The sequence below is a fragment of the Heliangelus exortis genome, chromosome 6 (assembly GCF_036169615.1).
Source record: "Heliangelus exortis chromosome 6, bHelExo1.hap1, whole genome shotgun sequence".
Lineage (NCBI taxonomy): Eukaryota > Metazoa > Chordata > Aves > Apodiformes > Trochilidae > Heliangelus > Heliangelus exortis.
Window position 1 is genome coordinate 20,093,181 of NC_092427.1, and position 12,640 is coordinate 20,105,820.

At 46.8% G+C, this 12,640-nt stretch overlaps 1 protein-coding gene across 9 annotated transcripts in view; it reads left to right on the forward strand.

Moving 5' to 3' along the window:
* Positions 1 to 1,436: 1,436 nt before the first annotated feature.
* The window catches only part of COL6A3 (collagen type VI alpha 3 chain), a 63,436-nt gene continuing 52,232 nt past the window's right edge, over positions 1,437 to 12,640 (forward strand). For 6 of the 9 annotated variants that reach the window (XM_071747069.1, XM_071747070.1, XM_071747071.1 and 3 more), the window contains exons 1-2: positions 1,437 to 1,804; positions 9,729 to 9,877. In XM_071747069.1, the coding sequence (XP_071603170.1) occupies positions 9,790 to 9,877 (88 nt within the window). In that variant the 5' untranslated portion in view covers positions 1,437 to 1,804; positions 9,729 to 9,789. The remainder of the gene's footprint in view (positions 1,805 to 9,728; positions 9,878 to 12,640) is intronic. The other 3 variants (XM_071747075.1, XM_071747076.1, XM_071747077.1) reach the window with 2 other exon arrangements.

Consider the following 12,640-nt stretch of genomic DNA (forward strand, 5'->3'; position numbering starts at 1 on the left):
TTTCTGAGTTCATCATACAAGTGACAGCAGGGCTGAGATGTGCAGGAGAGGTGAGAGCCTGAAAGGCAGGAGAAGATGCAGGGCAGCACATGGCCTGCAACCTGCCTGGTCAGTACTGGGCTGGCAACAGGCTGAGAGTGCCCATGGCCGTGTCCTGCTGCTTTTTGGGATTGTCCTGGTGCCACTCCAACATTCCAGTTGGGCACTTCCCCTGACAATGGGAAATTATACAAGAAAATAATTTGGTTTGGACACTTCTGTCATCAAAGTGCAACTAACTCCATTGTATTTTATCCTTTAGCAGCTTCCCTCACCCATCTTGTCCACTCTCAAGTGTTTTCCATTACTCCCCCATGTGCCCTGTTTCATCCATCAGCTCAGCTGCCTGCCAACACCCAGCGAGGAACTGCAGCATCTTTTTGCCAGGGAAATTTATTATTTGGGAACACCCTGGCTTTGAGCTCCAGCTCTCCAGATTTGAGGAGGGGGACACCCTGTTTGCTTTTGGGCCTGTGTCTGGGGGTGCTTGTTGCTGGACCCCTCTGCGAGGTCAGCGCTCAGGCTCTGCAAGCATCAAGCCAAGCACCATTTCTAAAACTTTCTTCATTTCAGTTGAAGAGCTCAGCACTTCCCTGAAGCATTCCAGATATTTCTTAATGTGGCTAGTCTTTCAAATAGCACCAAACCTAGAGCAAACATAATAAATCCCCATTTGAACCAAAGGGAATTTGACTACTTGATTCCGGAATGCTTAGCTAGGTTTCAGCCTTATACGGACTCAAGCAAAGGCAAGAGATAAGAATTAATGTTTCTGTAATTTCTGACAAAACACAACCCAGTCCAGACTGAAATGTTTAGCTTTGACCAGTGATATGCTATTGCTCAAGGCAGAGGAATAAAATCAGCCCCGCAATTCTGCCTAATAAACAGTTAAAGGTTTGGTTATTTTTTTCACAGTGCATAGGTTTAAAAAAAAAAAAAATTAAAAATCACGCCAGGGCTTTCAAAATTTTACATTAAATTATCCACTAAGATATTTGTCCTTACCCTAATGGACTAACTTTCACTTGGAAGTTATGCTATAACATAATCCCCCCCAGCTGGGCACATAAAAAAAACCCCAAATCCTGTTACATATAGATAGGAAACTGAGTTTAGAAGAGACTCTCTCCCCCTTGGCTGATGCTAGGAACTGTGCACGGAGAGCAGCCGAGCTTTCTGCAGCCTTGAGCATATCCAAAAAGCTCTTTGCTGGAGCCCTACATAAATTAGTACAATCCTTGGCACGTCCTGGCTCCTGCAAACTTCCAAGCCCAGCCCACCCTGACCTAAAGGAATCGTTAAGTCAGGGGCTGGGATTTTTTTTTTTTTGTTCAGAGTATTTTTCTCATTGATAATAGGAAGGAGCTCTTTTTTTTTGAGACGGTGGGGCCAGCGAGGGAAGGGGAAGCCACACAGCTTGGAGGCATCCCCTGGAGCGTGGGGTGAGGGGAGGCCAGGACTTTTATGTGATGAGCAGCTCTGATCTCAGCCCTGGGATAGCCAGGACCAACCATCTGGATCTCATTTGCGACTCCTGATCGCCCGTCCCCCCGGCACTCCCGTGGCCGCCGCCTCCTCCGACCTCGCTCAGACCCGCGGCGGCTGCTCCGCAAGGACCAGCGCACCTCCAGCTCACTCACAAATCCGCTGCCTCCGAACCCTGAGGGCTGAGCAGTGGCTCCACACCATGCGGAAAGGGTGAGAGGGACTCCGGAGTGGAAAATCCCAGAATAAGGAGCTTCTTTCGGGGGTTCACTCAGGGGTAAGTGTCGCTTTCCACGCGGGAGCCCTGAGCCGAGGCTCAGCAGATGTTGCGCTGCGTTTCCCTTCCTCGGTTGGGTGTTTGGGGAATTTTCAAGGCATTTTGGATAAAACGCATCCCAGGTTTACAGCACATTTGGAAGCTTGGAGCAATGCAGCCGGGTTGCTCACTGCAGGAGCCTCCATCCCGAGCTGAAGCACTGGGATGCTCTTGGCCCCACTGGTGCAGGGGAATGAAATTCATTCAAAAGAACCAAGCAGGGTTTTTTCCCCCTGCTCTTGAGTAACAGTGTTTGCCTTTGGTGCCTTGCAGCTTTGTGGGGTGGGAATGGAATGTCTGGGGAAGTGGTGGAGTGGGTGCCCCAAGGAGAGCATTTAGTGGTTTGGGGAGCTGCACAAGGAGTGGGTACAAGAATGGAACCCAGCAAGGGGTCTTGCTAAAGGGGTGTCTCACTGCCCTGTCCTGCTCCTCAGGGACTGGGGCTTGTTTGACAGCAGCCCTCATCCCTCCAGCCTCAAGGAGAGCTGGGATGAACTGTCTGGAAATGCTTGTCAGCCTGTCCATCCCAGACAGGTCCTGCTGCTGGGCACATCCCCACTGATCCAGGATGGGCCAGCACCGTTGTGGTGCCAGGGAGAATCCTCATCCTCCCGTGGTCATCCAGAGAGGAAAACTGGCCAAATGTCAGACCTTTTCCTGGAAATGTCTTTCCAGCCTTGCATGAAGCCACCTCCCCTCTCCACAGCCCCCATCCCCGCTGCCTCCTGCCTTTCCCAGCCCTTTCCCCCCCTAGACCCAGTCATCTTCAGCTCCCCAGGGTGGCTCTTGCCGCGGGGGAGGCTATGACTAATCATGGAGACACTCTACCACTGTCCCTTTTGGCTCAGCAAAGCCCTTCCTTCCCAAACAGAGCCTGTAGAGGGTAATGTTTGTGGCCAAATTGGTTTCCTGACCAGGCACGGAGGCCAAAACTGGCTGGAGCAGAGGTAGCCAAAGCCACTCTGGTTCCAGTGGGTTGAGGGGGAAACTTTGTCTCATTTCTGGTTGCTGCAATGATTCATGTTTGGTCTCAGGGGAGGAATCTTGCATTTTTCAAAAGTCTGGCTTTACTCTATTACTTTCCAATATCTGAAGGGGGCCTACAAGAAAGCTGAGGTTGGGCTTTTTACATGGGCGTGTAGTGAGAGGACAAGGGGAAATGGTTTCAAACTTGAAGAAGGGAGATTCAGGTTAGACACTAGGAAGAAATTCTTTCCTGTGAGAGTGGTGAGACGCTGGAACAGGTTGCCCAAGGAAGATATGTCTGCCCCATCTCTGGAAGTGTTCAAAGCCAGGTTGAATGGGGCTTGGAGAAACCTGGTCTGGTGGGAGGTGTCCCTGCCCATGCAGGGGAGTTGGAACTGGATGATCTTTAAGGTCCCTTTCAACCCAAACCATTCTGTGATTCTACTTACTGGTTTAAAGAAGTAATCAGTATTTATGGTTGGATCACTACTGTGTTTATGTATCATAGAATTAGCCGGGTTGGAAGGGACCTCAGAGATCATCAAGTCCAACCCTTGTAGTGCTGCTTCTGGGGCACAGCTGTCCAGTCCAGGGACTTTGTGGAGGCCAGAGACATGCCTCCATCCAGAGGTTGTATCAGGGAGAAGAAGGACTTCTCCAAGGTCATGTAGGAAAGCAGTGGCAGAGCACAGATGCAACCCTACGTATCTCTGGTGCCATTTCTTGATTTAGTAGTACCAGAGATATACCCACACAGCTCCTAGAGCTCAGGAAAATCGACTTTCCATCCCTGACCTTACACTAAGATGCCAGCCTGGTCTTTGCAGAGAGGTCGACCATGACCAGGGCTGAAATGCTGTTTCCAGGACATGAGCACAGAGCAGCACACAATTTGCTGCCACCACTTGCCGTTCATTCATCCATCCATTCATTCATTCATTTTCCGTTTTTCAGCAGTCTGTCCAGTTTTCGAATGTCTTTACAACTGTCTATCCAATGCATTAACTTCCCCTGGTTTCAGGGTGATCTCAGTCAGCTCCTGCTGTATTCCCACATGTAGAGAAAAAGTGTTGTTCTTCCTCTAACTTTTGCTACGTGCCTGTCCAGGAACAGGAGGGAAAGGAACATCTTATTCCTTCCAACTGTGCAAACTCTGGTAACTGCACAGCCTTGCAAGCCTTGGGCTGTATTTTCTCAGCCTGGATGCATTTGATTTGCAGCAAGGAGACAAACATAACCCACACTGGGTGTGCAGGACAGCAGGGCTGGCTGCAGGTGGCATTGCATCCCTGCTTCCTGCTGGGAATCACGGCCAACCTTAGGGCTCCATGCGCCCATCAATTTTTCCACCTTCTAAAGTTATTGGTTTTCAACCTTAAGGAGCCAATTTGTTTGGGTGGAGAGGCACTGGGAGGCTTAGGTTAGTATACAAAAAGAGTAATTGATCTTTGATGGAGTTTCCTCTTTTTTTAGAGCAAATATTCCCTTTCCTCTTATTAACTACTTTATTTTAGTCTCAGTCTTCAGATGAAGAAAACATCCAGATTTTAAGCCAACATCATGATTATAAAGACTGAAATGAATGTGTGATTTATATTAAATTCTAGCTCCGGGGAACACGCCCATGTAGGATACAAATGTAACATAACTCTGTTGCTCTGCTGAATGCTTGTTTTCAAAAGCAGGGCTCAAGTGGCTTGAAAAAGCAGGAAGATTTTCCACCGTTTTAGGCTTCTTTGCTATTAAAGCTCAGATCTGCCTTTGCAAGAAGAAATGTTTTCAGGAGCAGCCCTCAACCCAACAACCCTCACCTTCCCAGTGCCACCAGTGCCAGATGGCAGCAATGTTAATGGAAACCCCTCAAAAGAGCTTGTGCAAACTGACACGGCTCCACTTGATGTCTTAGAGCAATGATATGTCCCATCCCAAGCCTCTAGAAATAGCCTTGTTTTCCCCTGAAGGCTTCATAAGATTTGGTGCCATATCATGAAGAGTGTCAGGTGTCTGGATGCTTGGGACACAACCCTTTCTAAAAGAAACTGAGCTCTTTTACAGAGAAAAAATTCCTGGTATTTAGCCTCACAGGTGCCCAAATCACTTCTGGAAGTGACCTCTGGCTAACATTTTGCCAAGCTCAGAGCTTTCAGCAGTGCAGAGAAATATAAGGGGGGATTCATCCAGCCAAGGAGCACACATTAGCTCCACAGGGCAATCTGTGCCCCCCTGGCACCACGCAGGGATTTTGGGAGCTGTTTCTCCTCCCTGCTTGTCCTACAGCCACGACTGGATGTAAATCCCACTGCTGGGGCTGTACATAGTTGTTCTGGGTGTCTGGTATCCACTTGCAAACTGCTGGCAAGTATTACTGCAGCCTTGTGGCTTTGCTGCTGGGACATGCATATAGCAGAGAGCAGCCAAGTCAAGGGGGTTTCAGGCTGAGCAATTTGGTTGGGAAGGAGAAGGATGATGAGACACAGGGAGATCCCCACAGGGCAAGTGCAGATAAAGACAGAGTGCCCTTCATTTTGATCCTGTCATCCCCAGGGAGCAGAGTTTTAGAGCAGTTGGAAGATGCTCACTGCACCTCATCTCCCATACCATCTACAGAATGATGCTCTGCCCTTCCTCTTGTCCTGTCTGTCCCCCTTGCAGAAAACCTGTTGGGACCTAGGTGCAAATCAACATCTTTCTCCGAGTACAAGATGACCCACCCCACATATGAAGGGAATTTAGGGTCACAGTTGCTTCACAATCTTCTGTTCAAGCTATTTAGGGGGACTACCCCTGGGGCTGGGCAGGAAAATTGGACCACATGTACCATGGTCTGGGGTAGTGAGGCATCCCAAAGGACCCCTAGCATATCTGCACAGGATGTCTAAGGCCAAGCCTGAACCCAGGTCACTTGTCCCCAGAAGAAGCACATGCAAGTCATGGCTCTGCCTGCCATGTTTTGGGTTCTCTGTCCTTTCCCAGAGGCTGCTCACTTCCCTGCAGCAGCAATGTCTTACTCTCACTTACTGAGAGCTGAACAGATCTCACTAATAAATCCCTAGCACCAGATTTCATGGTTATCCCACCCCAAGAGTCAGTTCTGCTCCACTCAGAGGGGTATAGAAAACCCCTCTGTTTTCTCTTAGAGTTCAGTGCAATAGATGACGTCAGTGTCTGAAGCACTGCCCAGCTGAAAGTTCAGATTTAAAGAGGTATTTTACAACAATATTAATTATTCCCTATTCTTGCCATAGCACCCATCCCCACTTACACATGACACATATCACATTTTTACTCATAACAAAGCCTTTGATACTTTCCCTCCTTCTCAAAGCCAGCCAGTCCAGCTGACAGGCATATGTGATGAATCAAAGTGATATATAACAGCTGCCATAATTTTTCCTGCCTTTTATGTTGTGCTTTTAAAAGTCTACTCATCTGCTTTGCACTTTTACAGATTTTATTTCAACTATACTCTAGTGAAAAAACACACACAAGCAACTGATTGCTTAGAAAGTGGATTTGGAACATCCACTGAAATAAAAAAAATATGTGAAATGTCAAACTTTATGCCCAGAGAAGTATGCAATATGCAGAAAATAGCTCCTGGGGAAAATATTTAAGGAAATCACTTCATTGCGTTAGTAATAGAAATTATTGTCTATTGAAAATATTATTAGTAACAGATGTTGTTACTAATATCTTCTCATGAAATGCAGGAGATACTGAAATATGAAGAGGTCACCACACAATATCAACTCTAGACAGAGATCAGAACTTCAGATTATTGAAGACTATATGAGTTACTCTTTTAGCACATGAATTATTAAGAGACTGTCCCCCAGGTTTTCTTGCTAATTCTTAACAATTCAGGCAAATGCCTTCCTTTTATAAAGGCACTCAGTAGCCAGCTTTTCCAGCATATTTTTCCAGCTTTCAGTGGTTATTAAAAAAAAAAAAAAAAGATAATCCAGGACGAAATTACCTTACTGAAAGGACATTATTGAAAATTTCAACAATCCAGAAGGATAAAGTTGCAAAACAGATACTTGCCTTAATCAAGAATTAAAGTGAATTAGTGTAAGTGGACAACCCTCCCTAGTGTTATCCTCCACCCCCTGCAAGCTTGTGCCACCTCCAGCTGCTCTGGGCAGTGGTGGTTTGGGACACAGAGAAGCATCAGGCATGGATCAGAGCAGGTGCCTGCCATGCCAGGAGCACCCAGGAGCTCACCTCACCACGCAGTCACTGTCTGCTCAGAGCAACCAGATCTCAGCTGAGTTCTTGTTCATTACTGCTTTCCTCCCTTCTTTTCCAAGAACTTCATCTTTTCGGCCACCCCTTCCTGCGGGCACCCAGCTCCTCCTCCTGAGCTAACAAGGGGCTATAAAAAGGACAGGAACAAGAGTTAGTGTTGAATTCTCCTCATTTCTGAACATTACCAGGCATGATGATGTTCTGGCTCACACAGACACCAGCCACCTTTTCTGCTTATGCTGCTTCTTTCCTCTTGGGGCTCATCTCAGCCTCTCTGATTTTTAGGATGGAGCGCTGGCTCCAGGGGTTCTCCACACTCAGGGGTAGAGAAGACCCTTCCCCCCCAACCAAAATAACCTGTGATTCTAACAAGTTCTTCTGCTTTCATGTAACTAAAAATACCGTGATGGATGTCCCAGAGAAAGATGGAGATAGATCCAGAGGCCTCATAAAGGCAAAACTAGAAAAGTAGGTGACCAAAAAGATCTTGAAAAAGGCAGTGTATTTCCTAGCTGTCCAGGGCAAATAAGCCAAAGGTGAGGCTGTTTTTTCAGTACACCATGATATCCAGGCTTAAGTCATGGTTCCCTAAGGGCTGACTCATGACTTGGAGCCCTTTGGGTTTGCAAGGACAGAGGTACATCAAATCCAGGCCATGGTTTCTCTGCTGCCTTGGGTCTGGGACTGAACTGTGACCCAAAGCGACCTAACAGAGGTGTGCTCAGGCTTGATCCTCTTCCAGGCTCCTTGTTTGAACATGGGCAAGGTGGTTCTTCCAGGTCTTCCAATCCAAAGCTAATGTAGATCCACCACTGAGTCTGGAAAACCCATTCAATGTCAAGTCCAGTTGCCTGATACTGCAGTACTTTGCCTGCCACTTTGTAGTACTGGGGTGATTTGCTTTTCTGCTGTATTTCATGGCTCTAAACAGCCCCATAAGGTACTCTGCAGCTGCACAACATTGAAACAAACAAAAATCCACAAGTGGAATATTTGCTTTGGTGCTGTCATTTATTTGCTGGCAAGAAATTAAGTTTGACTGGTTTACCTTGATGCTGTGTTCACTCCCAGCTGTTGTGACTTCAGAGGGATGGGGCTCCAGCAGCTAATAAACAGAATGATTACATAACTTCTATGTTTTGGAAAATAAATGCTAGCAAATTTATGGTGTACATTATAGTACCAGACTGGGTTTTTTGTGGCATGCATTTTATTTCACATTTTTCATTCATTTCTGACAAGATTTTTATTCCCAGGGGGTGCTGCAAGGCAAGCCCATCTCAAAAAACTTGCAGCTCTTCCTCTTCTGCCCGGAGGAGAGATGCTCTGGTGGGGCTGTCTCAAGCTCAATGCTTCCTGCAAACCTCAGGTCTGGGACTGACATCCCCTTTGTGTGCTCAGGGGACAAATCCAAGGCTAACCCTGCAGCCCTGGGCAAGCAGAGCTCAGCTTTCCCATCCATGTGTGTCCCACTCTCCTAGCCCTGAGGAGTGTCTCTTCAGTGGAAGAGGGATCAGCTTTTCTGGTGTTTATTTCTAAGTTTTCCCTGTTTTCTGACACTTGGTTCTTTTTCTGGATCAGCCAACCATGGCCATCTCTGTAACTACCACAGCTTTCCTTAAAGAGCAGATTTGCCTTCTCTCTACCTCTCTTAGGCTCTTGTGCTGGTCATACCTCTCTGAATGTATGGAGTTGGACAGGATAGTAATAAGAAAATAGATTTAAAAAAATATTTGTTTTTCTGATGACCCAGTTAATAGCTTGATGTGTTTGAATCACTTTTGGCTGATTTGAATAACTGAGCTCCTTTTGGGGAATGCGCTCCCTTTTGGGAGGATATTTTCTCCATTAAGCAAGATTTAATGGTTTCTCCTCTGTACTCTTGGAAATGAAGATTAAAAAATAAATTAGCCATCTCTATGGCAACAGATACACAGCTTTCTTGAAGGAGATATTGTTTCAGAAGGCTTGCCAGGTGGATCACAGATAAGAAACATGCATAAATCATATTTTGGGCTACAACTTGTAAAATATTATTCTTGGTGCCTTTCCAAAGGCAGCCTTGTCAGCTGGCACAGGCTCTTCCACTGCCAGGGCTGTGAGCTTGAGAAATCCAAGGGCTTTTTACTGTACATAGAGACTATGGACCTCACTTGGGTCTGAAGTAGTTAAATTTCCATTTATATGTTTGGAACAGCTGAAAAGATGAGCTGAGGCAAAGAGGGACTTTCAGGGCAATTATTACTCTGGTGCTTTTAAAAAATAAGTTAGAAAGGGCAACAGCAGGAGAGAATGTGTCAGCCAGGATCTTTCAGATGGTCATCTATGTAGGACAGGTGAGACACCACCATATATTTTGAGGGTTAGTGGCAGAAACCTTGGCATTTCCCTAGGTATTAGGTATTACTTGGGGCAGTATAGGCAAGGATAAAGCTATTTGAGTCCACAGGGGGCTGGGGGGTGTTAAATGTCAATTATGTGAGTGATGATTCCTCTTCCAAAGAAATTTTTGCTACGATCCAGAATCTGGCCAATGCTGAAATTAAGTTTTTCCCACCAAAGTGACACAAAAGCATGCAAAACCACATGATTTGGCTTTTCTATCTTATGGCTCATCTGAGCCTGGGCAGCAATACTGCTGTTTCTCACTGTTCTTTTCTTCTTTCATTAGGTCTCCCATTGGGTGCTTTGAAACAAAGAGAATAAAGGGAAAACTCAGATAAAAGACCAAAATGAGGAAACCCAGACATTTGCCTTTTGCAGCAGTGTTTTGCTTCCTACTCTCAGGCTTTTGCTCACTTCGTGCCCAGCAGCAAGCAGGTAAGATCCGACTGCTTTACCCTACTTCACCCTCATATAAACATGCCCTTAGTTTGCACCATGTGGTTTTTAATGTGCATGTTGATGGTAGATTGTGGTTTACCTTCTACTCCTCAGCTCCCACTTGGATGGGGGTCCTTTTGGACCCAGACCTCGGCCAATGTGCATGATACCTCCCTGAGCATGTTGCTGGGTGGTGGTGTGCCTTTGAGGGGATGCTCTGCAGGGGACAGGGTTGTGGGATGTGCACTCAGGGTGGCTCTGATCAGTTTTTCTCCTGGAGAGAGTTGCTTTTCCCTCCTTGCATGTGTAGGAGGGCTTTTTGCAGTGAGAGCAGCACTGCCACTGACCTACAGAACAGTTTGGTTCTTTTAAGAGGAGGTACTGATGCCTTTGGTACTAGAGGCAGTGTCACGAGGAGTAGGGGGTATTAGCAGCAAGAATAATATGAAAAATTCATGCCAGCACACAGGGCAGCTCTTCCTTTCTCCAGCACTGCCACAGAGCCAGGAAAGCCCTGAGTCTCAAAAAAATGTACAGGAGACCACGGGCAGCTAGAAATTGAGCAAAGCTAAATTCACACGTGAAACTGTAGGTGTCTTTGTCTCTCTCAGGGTGGTGTCCAACCCTGTCTAAAGCTGAGGGTTCAGGATGGGAGAAGCATCTTGCCTCTCCCTCCTCAGGAAGGGTAGGTCACATGCCATCCTCTTCTGTCCCCCAGTGTGTGCAGTGTCAGGGCACTGACGGCTGCCTGGTTTTCCTCCAATGCCTCTCATTGTGCTGCAGCTGATAAGGGGAAGCTCCACTTCACTTTCACCTTGCAAAAGAGGCAGTCAGTCATTTGGGTGAGGAGGAGGCAGCACGCTTGTGCTGACTGATAGAAAATCCTAAACCCCTATCTGTGTTTCTAAAGCTGTCAAAATGGTTCCCATGGCTGATAGAGTTTTTCTAGTGGATTCCTCTTGGAGCACTGGGAAGGAACTTTCCCAACTTGTTCAAGAGTTTCTGTATGATGTTGTAAAAGCCTTTGATGTGAGAGGAAATGATTTTTACTTTGCCTTGGTCCAGCTCAGCAGAAACCCCCACAAAGAGCTCCAGTTAAATACCTACCCCTCTACCTGAGATGTCCTGTCCCATATTACCAACATGCCTTACATGGGGGGAGGCATCAAGGATGGAAAGGTATTAGAGAACCTAATTGAGAACCATCTCACTAAAGCTGCTGGAAGCAGAGCCAAAGAAGGTGTCCCCCAGGTCATTATAGTGTTGTCAGATGGACTGTCCCAGGATGATGAGGCTCTGCCATCATCTGTCCTTAAACCTGCCCATGTAAACATGTTTGTGGTTGGCATGCAGGATGCACTGGAAGGGGAGGTAAATGAAATACTTTGCAACCCCTCCAATACTAGTTTTTCAACCTAGAGAATTTTACTGCTCTCTACAGTCAGAGTTAGAGGTGAGTGTCCATTCATCCATGACTCGAGCTAAGGCTGATGCCAAAGGACTTGTTAAAGACATCACAGGTACTGGCTGACTGTTGATGGCTCCCATCACCAAGGTATCTGCTGGCATTGCCCTGGTTTAAGCCTTTGTAGGGGCAAGACTGTGATGGGCATTCAGAGGTTTGAAAACAAAGGCCTGAAGTGTGCAGCCCTGTGTTTGTTGCCATTGAGAATGCAGTTGCTTGCAGACCAAGTTGTCATCCCTGCTGGCTCTGCTGGAGAGTAGCATGGGAGCCCTTGAATGGGCAGCAGCCCCTTGTGGCCACCCTTTTGTGTCCATGGCATGGAAATGCAAACATAGGGAGCTCTGCAAAATTATTAAATTGCCCCATCCCAATCAGTCCTGAGGAAGGAAAATAGGGGATGAACACACCAGCCTTGATGGGGACTCCTTGAACCCCTGCCCAAAATGCTGTGGAGACCAAGAAAGTTGCTGCTGGCTGTGGAGTCTGAGCTTGCAGCTAGTGGGTGTGATAGGCAATGTGCTGCTCAAAAAAGTCACTTGCTTGGATGAAGACAGAAAAAACAGTTTGGTGGAGAACTTGATGAAACCCCTTCCCTGAGATGGCCCTTAGCCTCTGTCCTCATCTGCCTGGAGAAGGTGTGTGGTTGGAGAATTTCATTTTGTGATGCCATTCCAATGCCTTTACAAGCCAATGGCTTCCACTTGCTGGAGTGCTGGACCCTTTCCACAACTGAAACTTCTCTGCAAACTGCCTTGGCTTCAGTGGATCTGTTCTGGCCACAAGCTGGAGATCCAGTTTGTCTCGAAATAAATAAGAAACTCCTGCAATCCCTCCTCTGCGAAATTTCTCCTCGGTGTGGAAAGGGCCATCTGAGCAGTTTTGTTGTGTTTCAAAACAGAAGCCTCAGAGATCAAACCTTTCTTTTTTTTATTCCCGAGACTCCATCTGAAGGTCACTATCTGGTTGGATGACGTAAGGCAATGGCAGTGTAATGAGGCAGGGTAATATTAATCCCCCTGTGTTGTCTTGTCAGATTAACCTTCACGCCAGCTCCACTGGGTTCTCTCCATCACTGCATGACACCGAGCAACAACAAAAAGCTGTGCTCACATGTGTTTTTTATTGTGCAAGGTTCTTGACAGGGCAAATATCCAGATCACGTGAAAGCCACAGGGAAGAAAAAGCAGCTGCCCCAGAAAGGTGACATAATGTTCATCAATTCTAAGAACATTATGTAAATATATGTGGAAAATCAATGTCATGCCCCACCTGCTGACAGCACTGCAACAGCTGTT